Source organism: Salmo salar, chromosome ssa14, assembly GCF_905237065.1.
Source record: "Salmo salar chromosome ssa14, Ssal_v3.1, whole genome shotgun sequence".
In the NCBI taxonomy this organism is placed as follows: Eukaryota; Metazoa; Chordata; class Actinopteri; order Salmoniformes; family Salmonidae; genus Salmo; species Salmo salar.
In genome coordinates, this window is record NC_059455.1 from 55,176,760 (window position 1) to 55,198,029 (window position 21,270).

A 21,270-nucleotide genomic window follows, 5' to 3' on the forward strand; every position below is an offset into this window, starting at 1 on the left:
TTAGATTAGTAATTATTAGTACTGGCAGTTCTGTCAACACCTCAGACACACCTCTTACAACGCTAAATCAGGGAAACAAATTTGTTTTCAGATGGCATCTTTGTGCTAGTCTCAGGACATTGCCTCAGACTGAGTTTATTTAACATGCTCAAAACACTCATGAAAATTGACCCCAAAAAGAGTGCTAGTGGCATATTGTTTTAAATTACAGCCTGCCAGTCACGAGAGTACATTTAGGTATTTCAAGGACATGATTGTGATTGCTGGATGCCATTATTGCGATGTTCTCTTTGTGTGAAGAGTGAGTGTAGATGGAGACCTGTAAACTACTATAGAAATGGCACAATAGTAATTAAAATCTAATCAAATTGTATTGGTCACATACACATATTTAGCAGAGTGCAGGAGTATCCAAAAATTCACAACAATACACACACATCTAAAAGTAAAAGAATGGAATTAAGAAATATATAAATATTAGGAGGAGCAATGTTGGAGTGGCATTGACTAAAATACAGTAGAATAGAATACAGTATATACATATGAAATGAGTAAAGAAGTATGTAAACATTCGTCCCACCTACGTAACAGCCAGTTGAAGCCTGTGGCGCGATTTTCAAAAACCTTAAAAATCCTATTACTTCAATTTCTCAAACATATGACTATTTTACAGCTATTTAAAGACAAGACTCTCGTTAATCTAACCACACTGTCCGATTTCAAAAAGGCTTTACAACGAAAGCAAAACATTAGATTATGTCAGCAGAGTACCCAGCCAGAAATAATCAGACACCCATTTTTCAAGCTAGCATATAATGTCACAAAAACCCAGAAGACAGCTAAATGCAGCACTAACCTTTGATGATCTTCATCAGATGACACACCTAGGACATTGTTATACAATACATGCATGTTTTGTTCAATGAAGTTCATATTTATATAAAAAAACAGCTTTTTACATTAGCATGTGACGTTCAGAACTAGCATGCCCCCCGCAAACTTCCGGCGAATTTACTAACAATTTACTAAATTACTCACGATAAACGTTCACAAAAAGCATAACAATTATTTTAAGAATTATAGATACATTACTCCTCTATGCACTCGATATGTCCGATTTTAAAATAGCTTTTCGGTGAAAGCACATTTTGCAATATTCTAAGTACATAGCCCGGCATCACAGGGCTAGCTATTTAGACACCCAGCAGGTTTAGCACTCACCAATATCAGATTTACTATAAGAAAAATGGTCTTACCTTTCCTGTTCTTCGTCAGAATGCACTCCCAGGACTTCTACTTCAATAACAAATGTAGGTTTGGTCCAAAATAATCCATAGTTATGTTCCAACAGCGACGTTTTGTTCGTGCGTCCCAGACACTATCCCAATGGTAAATAACGGTCGTGCGCACGGCGCATTTCGTGACAAAAGATTTCTAAATATTTCATTACCGTACTTCGAAGCATGTCAACCGCTGTTTAAAATCAATTTTTATGCCATTTTTCTCGTAAAAAAGCGATAATATTTCGACCGGGAATCTGCAATTAGATAAACAGCCGAAGGAAAATATATCACTGGGTCGAATCTGATGGGCCACTTGGAAAAGGCGATAATGTGTTTCAGCCTGAGGCTGCCTCGTCATCGTTCAGGTTTTTCCCGGGCTCTGAGAGCCTATTGGAGCCGTGGGAAATGTCACGTTACAGCTAAGATCCTGACTCTTCAATAAACAGAAGCAAGAACAACAACACCTTGTCAGACAGGCCACTTCCTGCATGAAACCTTCTCATATTTTTGCCTGCCAAATGAGTTCTGTTATACTCACAGACACCATTCAAACAGTTTTAGAAACTTTAGGGTGTTTTCTATCCATATGTAATAAGTATATGCATATTCTAGTTACTGGGTAGGAGTGGTAACCAGATTAAATCGGATACGTTTTTTATCCGGACGTGAAAATACTGCCCCCTATCCCAAACAGGTTAAAGTGACCAGTGATTCCGTGTCTATGTATATAGTGCAGCAGCCTCTAAGGTGCAGGGTTGAGTAACTGGGTGGTAGCCGGCTAGTGATGACTATTTAACAGTCTGATGGCCTTGAGATAGAAGCTTTCTTTCAGTCTCTCGGTCCTAGCTTTGATGCACCTGTACTGACCTCGCCTTCTGGATGGTAGCAGGGTGAACAGGCCGTGGCTCGGTGGTTGATGTCCTTGATTATATATTTGGCCTTCCTGTGACATTGGGTGCTGTAGGTGTCCTGGAGGGCAGGCAGTGTACCCCCGGTGATGCGTTGGGCAGACCGCACAACCCCGTGGAGAGCCTTGCAATTGTGGGCGGTGCAGTTGCCGTACCAGGCGGTGATACAGCCTGACAGGATGCTCTCAATTGTGCATCTGTAAAAGTTTGTGAGGGTCATCGGGGCCAAGCCAAATTTCTTCAGCCACCTGAGGTTGAAGAGGCACTGTTGCGCCTTCTTCACCTCAGTGTCTATGTGGTGGATCATTTCAGATTGTCACTGATGTGTACGCCGAGGAACTTGAAGCTTTTCACCTTCTCCACTGCGGTCTTTTCGATGTGGATGGGGGCGTTTCTTGAAGTTCACGATCAGCTCCTTCGTTTTGTCGACTTTGAGGGAGATGTTATTTTCCTGGCACCACTCCGCCAGGGCCCTCATCTCCTCCCTGTAGGCTGTCTCGTCATTGTTGGTAATCAGGCCTACTACTGTTGTATCGTCTGCAAACTTTATGATTGAGTTGGGCGTACAGGAGGGGGCTGAGCACGCACCGTTGTGGGGCCCCAGTGTTGAGGATCAGCGAAGTGGAGGTGTTGTCGTACCTTCACCACCTGGGGGCGGCCGTCAGGAAGTCCAGGACCCAGTTGCACAGGGTGGGGTTCAGACCCAGGGCCCCGAACTTACGTGGTTGGTTTTCCCTTTGTAATCTTGTCTGTAGACTCTGCCACATACGTCTCATGTCTGAGCCGTTGAATTGCGACTTCACTTTCTCTTTACTGACGTTTTGCCTGTTTTATTGTCTTACACAGTGTCTAACTCCTCTGTTTGTATTCGACCATATTCCCAGTCACCTTTCCATGGTTAAATGCAGTTGTTCGCGCTTTTAGTTTTGCGCGAATACTGCCAACTATCCACGGTTTCTGGTTTGGGTAGGTTTTAATACACCCAGTGGAAACAACATCCCCTATACACTTCTTGATGAACTCAGTCACCGTGTCCGTGTATACGTCAATGTTATTCTAAGAAGCTACCTGGAACATATTCCAGTCCACGTGATCAAAACAATCTTGAAAAATGGGTTCCGATTGGTCAGACCTGCATTGAATAGACCTTACGATGGGCACTTCCTGTTTGAGTTTCTGCCTATAGGAATGGAGGAGCAAAATGGAGTAGTGATCTGATTTGCCGAAGGGAGGGTGGGGGAAGGCCTTGTAGGCATCCCGGAAGGGGGAGTAACAGCGGCCAAGCTTTTTTTCAGCGCGAGCACTATAGTCAACGTGTTGATAGAACTTCGGTATCGTGTTTATTCAAATTTGCTTTGTAAAAATCCCCAGCTATAATAAATGCGACCTCAGGATATGTGGTTTCCAGTTTGCACAAAGTCCAGTGTAGTTCCTTGAGGGCTGTCGTGGTGAGGGGGAATATACAAGGCTGTGACGATAACCAAAGGGAATTCTCTTGGGAGGTAATACGGTCGACATTTGATTGTGAGGTTTTCTAGATCGGGTTAACAAAAGGACTTGAGTTTCTGTACGTTATCACAATCACACCATGAATTGTTAATCATGAAACATACAGCACCGCCTTTCTTCTTCCTGGAGAGTTCTTTATTCCTGTCTGCGCGATGTACTGAACACCGCTGGCTGTACAGACGGGGACAGTATATCTGGAGAGAGCCTTGATTCCGTGAAACAGAGTATGTTACAGTCCCTGATGTCTCTCTGGAAGGAGATCCTTGCCCTGAGTTCGTCTACTTTATTATCCAGAGACTGAACATTAGCGAGTAATATACTCTGAAGCGGTGGATGGTGTGCACGTCTCCTGAGTCAGACTAGAAGTCCACTCCGAATACCTCTTTTCTGCTGGTGGCGTCTTGGTGCAGCCTCTGGGATAACTTCAATTGCCCTGGGGGGTACGAACAAAGGATCCAATTCGGGAAAGTCGTAATGCTGGTGAGTTACCGCCGCTCTGATATCCAAAAGTTATTTCCGGCTGTATGTAATAACACAAAAAAATGTTCTGGGTCAATAATGGAAGAAATAACACACAAAAAAAGAAAATACTGCAAAGTTGCATAGGAGCTAGAAGCAGAGCTGCCATGTCTTTCAGCGCCATCTTGAGCTAGTTCGATGCTAATTCCCGTGTGGCTGATGTTTGTCACAACAAGCCCTGTGTTTCTCCGTGTCTTTGGAGATGAGTAGAAGGTATTCTACCAACGTGACACGAGGTGCAACCAAAAATGTTTTTATTTTCTTCCAACTTACTCATTGTCTTTTTCATTTTTCGGATCTCCTAGGCTACGTCCAGGCGTCGAAACGTGACAAGAAATTTGCCACCTGCCCCCCAAACTTCTCCTATGCCGCCTTGGGGGAGTGTCTTCGCCGGGTGTTCATCTACCGGCAGCCGTCGCCGGTGGACACAGTCCTGTTCAACAGGATGCAGGGTCGTCAGGTGGGCCAGGTCGCTAAGCAACAGGTGGCCAGCCTGGAGTCAAACAACATTGTCCTAGGCTTCAGAGCAACCAATGAGAGACTGTTCGTCCTGACCTCTAACAACCTATTTGTTCTGAAGATCAACAATTAGATCTGGGACTACTTTTATGGCCAGTTTTACAGACACATCTGGGATGGAGAATCCCCATTGAGATAACATTTTAGTCCAGGACTAAGCTTAATCTGTGTCTGGGAATCTGCCCCTTAGAATGTTTCCATCCACCATACACACTGTCTACCCCTGAGACAGCTATACCATTCCACAAAGTAAAAGGAGTGTATCTAGAACCTACAGTAAGTGTGGTAGTGTAATGTCATTTGTGGTAGGGGTTTGATCTGTCAGCAATATGTCTAAACTTTCAAATGTCTGTCTTCATATTTGTATGTTATTCTGTGAATATCCTATGGTGTTGACACTCTATAGGAGCCCAAATGTAGTATGATTCATGTTCTCACAGTATAATAGAAGCAGAATGTAATGACAAAATTCCAATAAAACCAAACAACGTTATAATATTTTTGTTGTCAAAAAGAGTTTTGTACCTTTATACCTGGGCTGTCAAACTCAATTCCTGGAGGGCCATGTGTCTGCAGATTTTTGTTATTTCCTTTCAATTCGTGTCCAATTTAAGACCTAGTCAACCAGCTGAGGGGAGTTTATAACTAATCAATTACCTTAATTGATCAATGAAGAACAAGGAAGGAGTGGGCAGGTGGGAAGCCTTATGAGTCCCAAATGGCACCCTATTTATTCCCTTTATAGTGCACTACTTTTGACCAGGCCCCATAGGCACGTATCCAGAGCCTCTGAGCACAGGAACTCACTAAAGCATCCTCTACATTTTGCTAAAATTATAGAAGTGCTGGTAGTAAATGACAAAGAAGCATGTGAACTCAAGCCCAAAATGTGTCATCATATCACCTGTGCTTTTCTGTTTACTCCTTTCCTATTTTGACATGCCTGGGTAAGAGAAGGATAAATTGAAAAAGTATTACTTGCGTAATGGTGATATCAATATAGGATGTGCCCATATACACTCAGTGGCCAGTTTATTAGGTACACCACCCTGTTCACAAATGGTTCGCCCCTACAGACAGTGAGTCACGTGGCTTGTAATATAAAGCAGGCTTCAAGGCATTCAGTTACTGTTCGATTGAACATTAAAAATGGGCAAAACGAGTGACCTAAGCAACTTTGAGGATGGTATGATTGTCGGTGCCAAGTGCGCTGGTTCCAGTATCTCAGAAACGACCGTCCTCCTCGGCTTTTCACGCACGACAGTGTGTAAGGTTCACTGAGAATGATGCGGCAAATAAAACATCCAGTCAGAGGCTGTCCTGTGGGCGAAAAAGGCTTGTGATGAGAGGTTGAAGGAGAATGGCAAGATTCGTGCAAGCTAACAGGCAGGCTACAAACAGGCAAATAACGGCGCAATACAACAGTGGTGTGCAGAACAGCATCAATAAGTTTATATAGGATGGCTTCTGTCAAACTATCAATCATAACCAGGTCTGTACCCAAACAATTTGAACTTCTACTTTTAAAACTCCATCTCTCTAAATACAAGTCTCTCACCATTGCCGCCTGCTATAGACCACCTTCTGCCCCCAGCTGTGCTCTGGACACCATATGTGAACTGATTGCCCCCCATCTATCTTCAGAGTCCGTGCTGCTCGGTGACCTAAACTGGGACATGCTTAACTTCTCTAGGGCCAGTGGGACGATTTCGTCCCACCTACGTAACAGCCAGTGGAATCCCGTGGCGCGTTATTCAAATACCTTAGAAATGCTATTACTTCAATTTCTCAAACATATGACTATTTTACACCATTTTAAAGACAAGACTCTCGTTAATCTAACCACACTGTCCGATTTCAAAAAGGCTTTACAACGAAAGCAAAACATTAGATTATGTCAGCAGAGTACCCAGCCAGAAATAATCAGACACCCATTTTTCAAGCTAGCATATAATGTCACATAAACCCAAACCACAGCTAAATGCAGCACTAACCTTTGATGATCTTCATCAGATGACAATCCTAGGACATTGTTATACAATACATGCATGTTTTGTTCAATCAAGTTCATATTTATATCAAAAACCATCTTTTTACATTAGCATGTGACTAGCATTCCGACCGAACACTGCCGGTGAATTTACTAAATTACTCACGATAAACGTTCACAAAAAACATAACAATTATTTTAAGAATGATAGATACAGAACTCCTCTATGCACTCGATATGTCCAATTTTAAAATAGCTTTTCGGTGAAAGCACATTTTGCAATATTCTAAGTAGATAGCCCAACATCACAGGGCTAGCTATTTAGACACCCATCAAGTTTAGCACTCACCAAAGTCAGATTTACTATAAGAAAAATGTTATTACCTTTGCTGTTCCTCGTCAGAATGCACTCCCAGGACTTCTACTTCAATAACAAATGTTGGTTTGGTCCCAAATAATCCATTGTTATATCCAAATAGCGGTGTTTTGTTCGTGCGTTCAAGACACTATCCGAAAGGGTAAATAAGGGTGACGAGCATGGCGCATTTCGTGACCAAAAAATTCTAAATATTCCATTACCGTACTTCGAAGCATGTCAACCGCTGTTTAAAATCAATTTTATGCAATTTTTCTCGTATAAAAGCGATAATATTCCGACCGGGAAAGCGTGTATACGTACAAAGAGAGAGAAAATAAAAACATCTCGTGCACGAGCCTGAGTCTCAGAGTACTCTGACCAGCCACTATCCAAACGCGATAATGTGTTTCAGCCTGGGGCTGCCTCGATATCATTCAGCTTATTCCCGGGCTCTGAGAGCCTATGGGAGCCGTAGGAAGTGTCACGTTACAGCAAAGATCCTCAGTCTTCAATAAAAAGAGCCAAGATGAACAACAACTTGTCAGACAGGCCACTTCCTGTTCAGAATCTTCTCAGGTTTTTGCCTGCCATATGAGTTCTGTTATACTCACAGACACCATTCAAACAGTTTTAGAAACTATAGGGTGTTTTCTATCCAAAGCCAATAATTATATGCATATTCTAGTTACTGGGCAGGAGTAGTAACCAGATTAAATCGGGTACGTTTTTTATCCAGCCGTGTCAATACTGCCCCCTAGCCCTAACAGGTTAAGCAGCTCTATGGTAAGAAACGTCTCGGTTTCTGGAACAAAAATCCTGTGTTACCCTGGGGCTTGAGTACAGGATATTACTAGACTGCTCCCCACTGTTCTACGTCAGCACACGGAAATTGATCCTGTTGTAGTCCATGTGGGATTTAATGACATTAGGAATGGTAGCTCTGAATGGCTGAAACAGGACTTTGAAGAATTGATTGGGTCTCTGCTGGATAACTAAAAACGTCCTATCATTTCTGGCCCTGTGCCCTCGCTGGCCCTGTGCCCTGGCTAGCTCATCCAGTTCTATTGACTCTTGTGTCACCATGGATACTCCTGATGTTTTCAAATCTCGCAGAGGGCTTGGACTGTTCCATTAAATGTGCGAAGCCTAGTGTCTAAACTGGACTTTCTGGATGTTTGGGTGCATGACACTAGGCCAGTCGTTCTGGTTATCTCAGAGACCTGGCTGAATTATTTGATTATGGATAAGGACGTTGCCATTTAGTCTATATAATAGCCACCCCTCCCTCTTTTTTAAAGTTTATTTATGTAAGACCTGTATGGCATCATGCTTTCTTAGCATCTCTGCCTCCAAAATATTTGAGCTGTTGATTATAAAAAAGTGTCCATAAGCCAAAATATGCATATATTAATTGATGCATTCTATTATTTATGATTATTTAAAACCCCTTCTGGTAACTGAACTGATTGTGTTAGATCTCAATCTTGATTGGCATACACATGCCACAGATCAGTTTAAGAATATCTGTCTTGAGTTCAACTTGACTCAGCTGATAATAAAAACTCCTCCATCCCCATAAATATTTGGCTAGTGGTGCTTTTGCAAATGATATCAGTGAACACTGCCCAATTGCTTGCATTACAGATACCAAATTGAAATACTCTGACCCTTGTATAATTGTGAAGATACATTTTTTTACGTTCTAACCCCGATGCGTTCCTTCATGATCTACAGTACCAGTCAAAACTTTGGACACACCTACTCATTCTTTGTTCTGACTATTTTCTACATTGTAATAATAGTGAAGCCATCAAAACTTTGAAATAACACACATGGAATCATTTAGTAAGCAAAAAAGTGTTAAACAAATCAAAATATATTTTAGATTTTAGATTCTTCAAAGTGGCCACCCTTTGCCTTGATGACGCTTTGCACATTCTTGGCCTTCTCTCAACCAGCTTCATGAGGTAGTCACCTGTAATGCATTTCATTTAACTTGTGTGACTTGTTAATGCGTTTGAGCCAGTTGTAGGGGTGGTATACAGAAGATAACCCCATTTGGTTAAAGACCAAGTCCATATTATTGCAAGAACAGCTCAAATAAGCAAAGAGAAACAACAGGCCATCATTACATGAAGGTCAGTAAATCCAGAACATTTTTCAAGAAGTTCAAGTACAGTCGCAAAAACTATCAAGCGCTGTGATGAAACTGGCTCTCATTAGGACCACCGCAGGATTGGAAGACCCAGAGTTACCTATGCTGCAGAGGATAAGTTCATTAGATTTAACTGCACCCCAGATTGCGGCCCAAATAAATGCTTCACAGTAACAGACATCTCAACATCAACTGTTCAGAGGAGACTGTGTGAATCAGGACTTCATGGTCAAATTGCTGCAAAGAAACCACTACTAAAGGACACCAATAAGAAGAAGAGACTTGCTTGGGCCAAGAAACACGAGCAATGGACGTTAGACAGATTTTTCCATTTTTGGTTCCAACCGCCATGTCTTTGTTAGACGCAGAGTAGGTGAACGGATGATCAACGCATCTGTGGTTCCCACCATGAAGCATGGAGGAGGTGTGATGGTGCTTTGCTGGTGACACTGTTTGTGATTTATTTAGAATTCAAGGCATACTTAACCAGCATAGCTACCACAGCATTCTGCAGCGATGTGCCATCCCATCTGGTTTGCGCTTAGTGGGACTATCAATATCATAAGGTGAATACACCAATTTGTAAGTCGCTCTGAATAAGAGCGTCTGCTAAATGACGGAAATGTAAATTTGTTTTTCAACAGGACAATGAACCAAAACACACCTACAGGCTGTGTAAGGACGCCAAGGAGTGTGATGGAGTGCAGCATCAGATGACCTGGCCTCCATAATCACCTGACCTCAACCCAGTTGAGGTGGTTTGGGATGAGTTGGACCGCAGAGTGAAGGAAAAGCAGCCAACAAGTACTCAGCATATGTCTGAACTCCTTCAAGACTGTTGGAAAAGCATTCCTCAAGAAACTGGTTGAGAGAGTGCCAAGAGTGTGTCTGTCATCAAGGCAAAAGGGTGGCTACTGTCATGACGTTGCCCTCTTTGGGTTTTCTATGTACCATCCCCCTACCTCCCCCTACTCAAGCCCTGTTGAGCGGTCATAAATTCCTAAGAAAATGTCCCGCCTCATGGCCACAGACAGAGTGTTTTCAGAGAGAGACAAAGGAATTCTTCCACCTCACAGGACTGGGGAACCGAACGACATTTATGTTCTGGAGAAGGTATAAAATATCGGTGAAGAATCCAGCTACGAACTGGTCCGTTGGTACAATTTCGTGAAACTCATGAGAGACAATACGGCCACATTACCATGGCTCTGTTTATATAATAGCCTCAGTTGTGAGACTTATATCTAATGGTTGTATAAAATGAATGAATAAGGATGGAACTGTTTGTGAAATTGTGTAAATGTGATTTTGGACTGTTTAACCTGTTAGGGCTAGGGGGCAGCATTGACACGGCTGGATAAAAAACATATACCCGATTTAATCTGGTTTCCACTCCTACTCAGTAACTAGAATATGCATATACTTATTACATATGGATAGAAAACACCCTAAATTTTCTAAAACTGTTTGAATGGTGTCTGTGAGTATAACAGAACTCAAATGGCAGGTCAAAACCTGAGAGATTCCTTTACAGGAAGTGGCCTGTCTGACCATTTGTTGAACTTCTTTTCCATCTCTATCATTTACTAAGGATCTCTGCTCTAACGTGACACTTCCCACGTCGTCCATAGGCGCTCAGAGCCCGGGAAAAAACAGAATGTCGTCATTCCAGCCCCAGGCTGAAACACATTATCGCCTTTCTCAAGTGGCCGATCAAGAGACACTAGCTTATGCGCGTGACCCCGACCGCCCCCGCCTTTGGGATTTTTTTCCTCTGTTTGCCGAAAAGGAGATTCCCTGTCGGAATATTATCGCTTTTCTACGAGAAAAATGTCGTAAAAATTGATTTTAAACAGCGGTTGACATGCTTCGAAGTACGGCAATGGAATACTTAGAATTTTATTGTCACGAATTGCGCCAAGCGCGTGACACTTCTTTACTATTTCGGATAGTGTCTGGAACGCATCGAACAAAACGCCGCTATTCGGATATAACGATGGATTATTTTGGACCAAACCAACATTTGTTATTGAAGTAGCTGTCCTGGGTGTGTATTCTGACGAAGACAACAAAAGGTAATGACATTTTTATAATAGTAAATATGATTATGGTGAGTGCTAAACTTGCCGGGTGTCTAAATAGCGAGCCCGTGATGCCTGGGCTATGTACTTAGAATATTGCAAAATGTGCTTTCACCAAAAAGCTATTTTAAAATCGGACATATCGAGTGCATAGAGGAGGTCTGTATCTATAATTCTTAAAATAATTGTTATGCTTTTTGTGAACGTTTATCGTGAGTAATTTAGTAAAATGTTAGCGAATTCCCCGGAAGTTTGCGGGGGTATGCTAGTTCTGAACGTCACATGCTAATGTAAAAAGCTGGTTTTTGATATAAATATGAACTTGATTGAACAAAACATGCATGTATTGTATAACATAATGTCCTAGGGTTGTCATCTGATGAAGATCATCAAAGGTGAGTGCTGCATTTAGCTGTCTTCTGGGTTTTGGTGACATTATATGCTGGCTTGAAAAATGGGTGTCTGATTATTTCTGGCTTGGTACTCTGCTGACATAATCTAATGTTTTGCTTTCGTTGTAAAGCCTTTTTGAAATCGGACAGTGTGGTTAGATTAACGAGAGTCTTATCTTTAAATGGCTGTAAAATAGTCATATGTTTGAGAAATTGAAGTAATAGGATTTTTAAGGTTTTGAAAATCGCGCCACAGGATAGCCGTGGCTGTTACGTAGGTGGGACGAATTCGTCCCGCCTAGCCTAGAGAGGTTAATGAAGGAAACTCAAATTCCCTTTGGAGTCTTAACTAAGTCCTTGGCACGCCCCCAGGGACACAGACAGGACCTGGCGTCATGAGACAGCCTTTTCTATGTTCTGAATATAAACCCCACCCAGATTTTCTATCAGGAGACCAGCTTACCTCGAGAAGAGAGGGCCAAGGTTTTTTATTTATTTATTTGCAAGGTTTGACCATGCATTCCTCATTCTGAACTTTAACCATACCACGTGGTTAAACTCTTAGACTATTGAAACCGACAGAATAATAACAAGTCTTTGATATTAATTACTAGTCTGCAGCTAGGAATTCGGTATCATTGAACGCAAAGACAGACGAAACATCCATTCTATAATGAATGTCTCTAGAGACAGACAGACAGACAGACAGACAGACAGACAGACCCACCCACCCCTTTTGTCTAACAAGCCGCCATGCCGGTTTAGCCCACTAGGGCACATTCTCCTATCATTTCCTTGTAACCATATCTGTGTTATGCATTTCTGTGAATTATTTAGTTAGTAAATAAATGATTTTAAGACAATTGATGTATGGATGACTCAGACAAGACTGGGTTCGTGCAGATAACCAACAGTTTACGAAGTTTGGAATGAGACTGACGAGGTAAAGAATACGTCATTAAATCAGAAGACTCATAGATCAGATATTATGATATCTGAAAGTTTTATATTAGGAAAATTATAACTTTGTAATCTGACCTCCTAGTTAATTACAGTTACACGATTAATATGTTTAGTTGCATAATAATAATTTGAGTTATTTGATAAACATGTCTTCTGTTTTAATGATGCCAAAGACACGACACTACTTTGATGAATGTAAAATATATTTTGATTTGTTTAACACTTTTTTGGTTCCTACATGTTTCCATATGTGTTATTTCATAGTCTTCACTATTATTCTACAATGTATAACATTTTTTTAAATAAATAAAAACTCTGAAATGAGGATGTGTGGAACAGGTCAGTGCCTCTTGGAGTAACTGTCAGTTGGCTTTTCATATCCTAGCATTCAGTGGGAGAGGTAGAGGGAGAGGGAGCGGTAGAGGGAGAGAGAGAGACTCAAAAACAGCACATCCGGTGAACAGGTCAGGGTTCCATAGCCGCAGGCAGAATAGTTGAAAAAAGAGCAGCAGAATGACCAGGTGGGCTGGGGACAACATAGTGTATGTTTTTTCGTGTTATCTGTAAGTTATTTTGTACATAATGTTTCTACCACCGAAAATAGCTTCTAGATATCAGTACAGCGATTACTCACCCCATACTGGAGGAATACTTTTTCTTCAGTGAGTTAGACAGGAAGGATTTACTTCAGACACACAAGACCCTCATTCCCGTAATTTGCAAGAGAAAGTGACGGAGGTATCATGGACAAAGATCCGGGTGCCTTGTTAAGATCCAACGCCGAGAGGGTAATCTACCTTTTCCATCGGTCCTATTAGCCAATATACAATTAATCGATAATAAAATAGACGAACTACGATAACGTATATCCTACCAATGGGACATTAAAAATGGTAATATCTTATGTTTCACCGAGTCGTGGCTGATCGACGACATAAATAACATACAGCTGACGGGTTTTAATCATTTTCGACAGTATAGAACAGGCGGCCTCTTGTAAGACGGGGTGGCGGTCTATGTATATTTGTAAACAACAGCTGGTGCACAAAATCTAAGGAAGTCTCGATGTTTTGCTCACCTGAGGTAGATTATCATGATAAGCTATGGACCACACCATTTACCAAGAGTTTTCATCTGTATTTTTCGGAGCTGTCTACATTCCACCACAAACCGATGCTGGCACTAAGACCACACTCAATGAGTTGTATAAGGCCATAGGTAAACCGGAAAGCGCTCATCCAGAGGTGGCGCTCCTAGTGGCCGGGGACTTTAACCTCTATGGGCTAGGTGGGACGCTTGCGTCCCACCTACTCAACAGCCAGTTGAATCCTGTGGCGCGTTATTCAAATCCTTAGATATGCTATTACTTCAATTTTTAAAAAAATATGACTATTTTACACCATTTTAAAGATAAGACTCTCGTTAATCTAACCACACTGTCCGATTTCAAAAAGGCATTACAACGAAAGTAAAACATTAGATTATGTCAGCAGAGTACCGAGCCAGAAATAATCAGACACCCATTTTTCAAGCTAGCATATAATGTCACATAAACCCAAACCACAGCTAAATGTAGCACTAACCTTTGATGATCTTCATCAGATGACAACCCTAGGACATTATGTTATACAATACATGCATGTTTTGTTCAATCAAGTTCATATTTATATCAAAAACCAGCTTTTTACATTAGCATGTGACTAGCATTCCCACCGAACACTGCCGGTGAATTTACTAAATTACTCACGATAAACGTTCACAAAAAGCATAACAATTATTTTAAGAATTATAGATACAGAACTCCTCTATGCACTCGATATGTCCGATTTTAAAATAGCTTTTCGGTGAAAGCACATTTTGCAATATTCTCAGTAGATAGCCCGGCATCACAGGGCTAGCTATTTAGACACCCAGCAAGTTTAGCACTCATCGAAGTCAGATTTACTATAAGAAAAATGTTATTACCTTTGCTGTCTTCATCAGAATGCACTCCCAGGACTTCTACTTCAATAACAAATGTTGGTTTGGTTCAAAATAATCCATAATTATATCCAAACAGCGGCGTTTTGTTTGTGCGTTCAAGACACTATCCGAAAGGGTAAATAAGGGTGACGAGCATGGCGCAATTCGTGACAAAACAATTCTAAATATTCCATTACCGTACTTCGAAGCATGTCAACCGCTGTTTAAAATCAATTTTTATGCCATTTTTCTCATAAAAAAGCGATAATATTCCGACCGGGAATCTGCGTTTAGGTAAACAGACGAAAGAAAATAAAGCATTCGGTCGACTTGGACACGCGCCTAAGCCCATAGTACTCTGATCGGCCACTTGCCAAAAGCGATAATGTGTTTCAGCCAGAGCCTGCCTCGATATCGTTCAGCTTTTTCCCGGGCTCTGAGAGCCTATGGGAGCCGTAGGAAGTGTCACGTTATTGCAAAGATCCTCAGTCTTCAATAAAAAGAGCCAAGATGAAACACAACTTCTCAGACAGGCCACTTCCTGCATGGAATCTTCTCAGGTTTTGGCCTGCCATATGAGTTCTGTTATACTCACAGACACCATTCAAACAGTTTTAGAAACTTTAGGGTGTTTTCTATCCAAAGCCAATAATTATATGCATATTCTAGTTACTGGGCAGGAGTAGTAACCAGATTAAATCGGGTACGTTTTTTATCCGGCTGTGTCAATACTGCCCCCTAGCCCTAACAGGTTAACTCTATCTACATGTACATATTTCCTAAATTACCTTGACTAACTGGTGCCCCAGCACATTGACTCTGTACAAGTACCCCCTGTATATAGCCTCGCTATTGTTATTTCACTGCTGCTGTTTAAATATTTATAACTTTCATTTTTTTCTTTTTTTTAACCTCTCTGGGCTACGCGGGACGAATTCGTCCCACCTACGCAACAGCCAGTCTAATCCAGTGGCGCGATTTTCAAATACCTTAGAAATGCTATTACTTCAATTTCTCAAACATATGACTATTTTACAGCATTTTAAAGACAAGACTCTCGTTAATCTAACCACACCGTCCGATTTCAAAAAGGCTTTACAACGAAAGCAAAACATTAGATTATGTCAGCAGAGTACCCAGCCAGAAATAATCAGACACCCATTTTTCAAGCTAGCATATAATGTCACAAAAACCCAGAAGACAGCTAAATGCAGCACTAACCTTTGATGATCTTCATCAGATGACACACCTAGGACATTATGTTATACAATACATGCATGTTTTGTTCAATCAAGTTCATATTTATATCAAAAACCAGCTTTTAACATTAGCATGTGACGTTCAGAACTAGCATACCCCCCGCAAACCTCCGGTGAATTTCCTAAATTACTCACGATAAACGTTCACAAAAAACATAACGATTATTTTAAGAATTATAGATACAGAACTCCTCTATACACTCTATGTCCGATTTTAAAATAGCTTTTCGGTGAAAGCACATTTTGCAATATTCTCAGTAGATAGCCCAGCCATCACGGCTAGCCATTTAGACACCGACCAAGTTTAGCCTTGACCAAAGTCAGATTTACTATTACAAAAGTTTGATTACCTTTGTTGTCTTCGTCAGAATGCACTCCCAGGACTTCTACTTCAATAACAAATGTTGGTTTGGTCCCAAATAATCCATCGTTATATCCGAATAGCGGCGTTTTGTTCGTGCGTTCCAGACACTATCCGAAATGGTAAATCAGGGTCGCGAGCATGGAGCAATTCGTGACAAAAAAAATCTAAATATTCCATTACCGTACTTCGAAGCATGTCAACCGCTGTTTAAAATCAATTTTTATGCCATTTTTCTCGTAAAAAAGCGATAATATTCCGACTGGGAATCTCCTTTTAAGTAAACAGAGGAAAGAAAACAAAGCTTTCGGTCGACGCGGGCACGAGCCTGAGTCTCACAGTACTGTAACCAGCCACTACCCAAACGCGCTACTTTGTTTCAGCCAGAGCCTGCAAAGCCACGATTCAGCTTTTTGACGCCTTCTGAGAGCCCATGTGAGCCGTAGGAAGTGTCACGTTATAGCAGAGATCCTTTGTAATGGATAGAGATGGCAAAGAAGTTCAAGAAATGGTCAGACAGGGTACTTCCTGTACAGAATCTTCTCGGATTTTGACCTGCCATTTGAGTTCTGTTATACTCACAGACACCATTCAAACAGTTTTAGAAACTTTGGAGTGTTTTCTATCCAAAGCCAATAATTATATGCATATTCTAGTTACTAGGCAGGAGTAGTAACCAGATTAAATCGGGTACGTTTTTATCCAGCCGTGTCAATACTGCCCCCTAGCCCTAACAGGTTAACACTTTTCTTGTTAACTTCTTAAAGTATTTCACTGTAAGGTCTACACCTGTTGTATTCGGCGCATGTGACATTTACAATTTTATTTGAGTAATATGGTACGTTTTGGGGGTTTTAGTCAAGATTCTTGCAGCCGTGTGTAGCACTAACTGAAGCACTTTATTTAGTGCTTTATCGGGTAGCCGGAGAGTGGAGCGTTGCAGTAGTCTACTCTAGAAGTGACAAAAGTATGGATTAGCTTTTCTGCACCATTTTTGGACAGAACATTTTAGATTTTTGCAATGTTACGAGGATGGAAAAAAGCTATCCTTGAAATATTCTTGATACGTTCGTCAAAAGAGAGATGAGGGTCCAGAGTAACGCTGAGGTCCTTCAGTTTTATTTGAGATGACTGTACAACCATCAAGATTAATTTTCAGACACAACAGCAGATTTCTTTGTCTCTTGGGACCTAGAACTAGCATCTATGTTTTTTCCAAATTTAAAAGTAAAACATTTGCCGCCATCCACTTCCTTATGTCTGAAACACAGGCTTCCAGATTAGGCAATTTTGGGGCTTCACCATGTTTCATCGAACAGCTGTGTGTCGTCTGCATAGCAATGAAAGTTGATATTTTGTTTCTGAATGACATCACCAAGAGGTGGGATATATAATAAAAACAATAATGGTCCAAAAATGGAACCTTGAGGAACACCGAAATTTACAATTTATTAGTCAGAAGAAAAACAATCCAGGGGACGCTGTTGGAAGCCAAGGATGTAGAACGTTTCCCTATCGCTCCTGAGGTAGTGACCAAATGTATATATTTAACCTTGAAAATTGTATATATTTGTGTTTGGCCAGGTGTCTGAAGAGACCCATAAACAATTCAGATCAAGTTTGAGAAATTTAAGTTTGTAATGTTGTCTACCCGGCCAAAAACGGAGTCTGCAAGAGCAGGCCGCAGAAAGCCCGCGCCCTCTCCTGATTCACCCCCACCACCGGACCCTGCTAGTGCCGGCCCCACGGAAAAACTGACTGTGGAGATGCTACAAATCCGTGATAGGCACCCTCAAAACTGATATTTTCAGCACAATTTACTCTCCCTCTACCAATCTCAGGTCAGAGATATCAATTGTCAAAGACGAGCTTAAAAAATCTATTGAGATTATACAGAATAAGCTCGACGCACATGGAGTGGCCTTATCGGATTTGGAACGAGGTGCTACAGACCACAGCACTCGCATTGGCGAGCTCGAGGCTAACGTTTGCTCATTGATAACTAAGGTGGCATACCTCGACAATAGATGTGAAGATATGGAAAGTAGAATGCAGAGGAACAACATTTGTCTACTGGGAATACTGGAGGGAGTGGAGGGCCCAAGACCCACGAAGTTCATGGCCCACCTGCTTCAGGAGCTGCTCGGTCTGGAGGAGAAGCCACTGCTAGACCGGGCCCACCGCACTCTGCGTAGCCGACCCCGGGATGGAGAACCCCCGCGACCATTTGTCATCAGGGTGCATTTCTTTCACGTCCGCAATGACATACTGAGGAGATCGGGAGAAGCATCCCCTCTCCTCTATAAGGGTAAAAGTGTCTCGATATTTGCGGACTACACCACAGCTGTGGCTAAGAAGCGGGCTAGCTTTGGAGCTGTGAAGCACCAGCTACGCGCCTGCCCGGGCTTGATGTTCGGGCCTCATCTACCCTGCTGTTCTGAGACTGACTTTACCGGATGGCTCCATGCACAGATTCGAGGACCCAGCTTTAGCGGCAGATTTCATCAACAAGAACGTGAAAGCGGCTGTTGTACCGCATGGTGTGGAACAAATGGTTGGTTAGGTGGTATTCTTAGCAGGCTAGTTAGCAGGCCGAATGGTTTGCTAGCGAAGCCAATTTTGCTGGGTTCATCGACATTTGAATGTCATTCTCTTTAAAAAAAAAAATCATTTCTAACCCAGGTTGCCGCCTCGAATGCCAATATCCGGCTGTTTTCATGGTTCAGTCATAGTTTTACCTTCTGTATTGCTGTTAAACCTCTCTTAACCGAGGTTAGTTTGTTGGGACCAATCTATGTATGTTTGGCTTACTCTAGTTAAATGGTCACAAATCTCAGTTAGCACAGAGTAAGAGTTATCATGCTTTGCTCTAAAGTCAGAAGAAATACAATCCAGGGGGCGCTGTTGGAAGCCAAGGATGTAGAACGCGTTTCCCTATCACTCCTGAGTTAGTGACCAAATGTATATATTTAACCTCTATGGGCTAGGTGGGACGCTAGCATCCCCCCCCCCCCGTGGTGCACTCCATCAACAGCAGGTGCATTTCAAGAGCGGCAAATTTGAAACCAAATAAATGTCAAAATTCAAATTTTTCAAACATACAACTATCTTACACCCTTTGAAAGATAAACATCTCCTTAATCTAACCACGTTGTCCGATTTCAAAAAGGTTTTACGGCGAAAGCATAAAGTTAGATTATGTTAGGAGAGTACATTGACAATAGCTGTGTGTAATGTTTTGTCAATTCAAAGACAGGGTCACCAAAACCATAAAACCAGCTAAAATGATGCACTAACCTTTTACAATCTCCATCAGATGACACTCCTAGGACATTATGTTAGACAATGCATGCATTTTTAGTTCTATCAAGTTCATATTTATATCCAAAAACAGCGTTTTACTATGGCATTGATGTTGAGGAAATCGTTTCCCTCCAATAGGAGGGAAGGACCACTATTGTTTTCACTATATATTTTACCTCTTGGGGATGTCATTCGAAAACATAATGTTAAATTTCACTGCTATGCGGACGACACACAGCTGTACATTTCAATGAAACATGGTGAAGCCCCAAAATTGCCCTCGCTAGAAGCCTGTGTTTCAGACATAAAGAAGTGGATGGCTGCAAACTTTCTACTTTTAAACTCGGACAAAACAGAGATGCTTGTTCTAGGTCCCAAGAAACAAAGAGATCTTCTGTTGAATCTGACAATTAATCTGGATGGTTGTACAGTCGTCTCAAATAAAACTGTGAAGGACCTCGGCGTTACTCTGGACCCTGATCTCTCTTTTGAAGAACATATCAAGACTGTTTCAAGGACAGCTTTTTTCCATCTACGTAACATTGCAAAAATCAGAAATTTTCTGTCCAAAAATGACGCAGAAAAATTTATCCATGCTTTTGTTACTTCTAGGCTGGACTACTGCAATGCTCTACTTTCCGGCTACCCGGATAAAGCAGTAAATAAACTTCAGTTAGTGCTAAATACGGCTGCTAGAATCCTGACTAGAACCAAAAAATTTGATCATATTACTCCAGTGCTAGCCTCCCTACGCTGGCTTCCTGTTAAGGCAAGGGCTGATTTCAAGGTTTTACTGCTAACCTACAAAGCATTACATGGGCTTGCTCCTACCTATCTTTCCGATTTGGTCCTGCCGTACATACCTACACGTACGCTACGGTCACAAGACGCAGGCCTCCTAATTGTCCCTAGAATTTCTAAGCAAACGGCTGGAGGTAGGGCTTTCTCCTATAGAGCTCCATTTTTATGGAATGGTCTGCCTACCAATGTGAGAGACGCAGACTCAGTCTCAACCTTTAAGTCTTTACTGAAGACTTATCTCTTCAGTAGGTCCTATGATTAAGTATAGTCTGGCCCAGGAGTGTGAAGGTGAACGGAAAGGCTGGAGCAACGAACTGCCCTTGCTGTCTCTGCCTTGCCGGTTCCCCTCTTTCCACTGGGATTCTCTGCCTCTAACCCTTTTACAGGGGCTGAGTCACTGGCCTACTGGTGTTCTTCCATGCCGTCCATGGGAGGGGTGCGTCACTTGAGTGGGTTGAGTCACTGACGTGGTCTTCCTGTCTGGGTTGGCGCCCCCCCCCCCTTGGATTGTGCCATGGCGGAGATCGTTGTGGGCTATACTCGGCCTTGTCTTAGGACGGTAAGTTGGTGGTTGGAGACATCCCTCTAGTGGTGTGGGGGCTGTGCTTTGGCAAAGTGGGTGGGGTTATATCCTGCCTGTTTGGCCCTGTCCGGGGTATCATCGGATGGGGCCACAGTGTCTTCTGATCCCTCCTGTCTCAGCCTCCAGTATTTATGCTGCAGTAGTTTATGTGTCGGGGGCTAGGGTCAGTCTGTTACATCTGGAGTATTTCTCTTGTCTTATCCGGTGTCCTGTGTGTATTTAAATATGCTCTCTCTAATTCTCTCTTTCTGTCTTTCTCTCGGAGGACCTGAGCCCTAGGACCATGCCTCAGGACTACCTGGTATGATGACTCCTTGCTGTCCC

General features: G+C 42.0%; 1 protein-coding gene across 5 annotated transcripts in view; it reads left to right on the top strand.

Annotated features, from left to right (window-relative positions):
• nudcd1 (NudC domain containing 1) overlaps positions 1 to 21,246 on the top strand; it is a 72,754-nt gene extending 51,508 nt beyond the window's left edge. For 4 of the 5 annotated variants that reach the window (XM_045693610.1, NM_001140357.1, XM_045693611.1 and 1 more), the window contains one exon: positions 4,525 to 5,236. In XM_045693610.1, the coding sequence (XP_045549566.1) occupies positions 4,525 to 4,811 (287 nt within the window). In that variant the 3' untranslated portion in view covers positions 4,812 to 5,236. Of the gene's footprint in view, positions 1 to 4,524; positions 5,237 to 21,211 lie in introns of those variants that run through there. The other variant, XM_045693612.1, reaches the window with a different exon arrangement.
• The last annotated feature ends 24 nt before the right edge of the window (positions 21,247 to 21,270 follow it).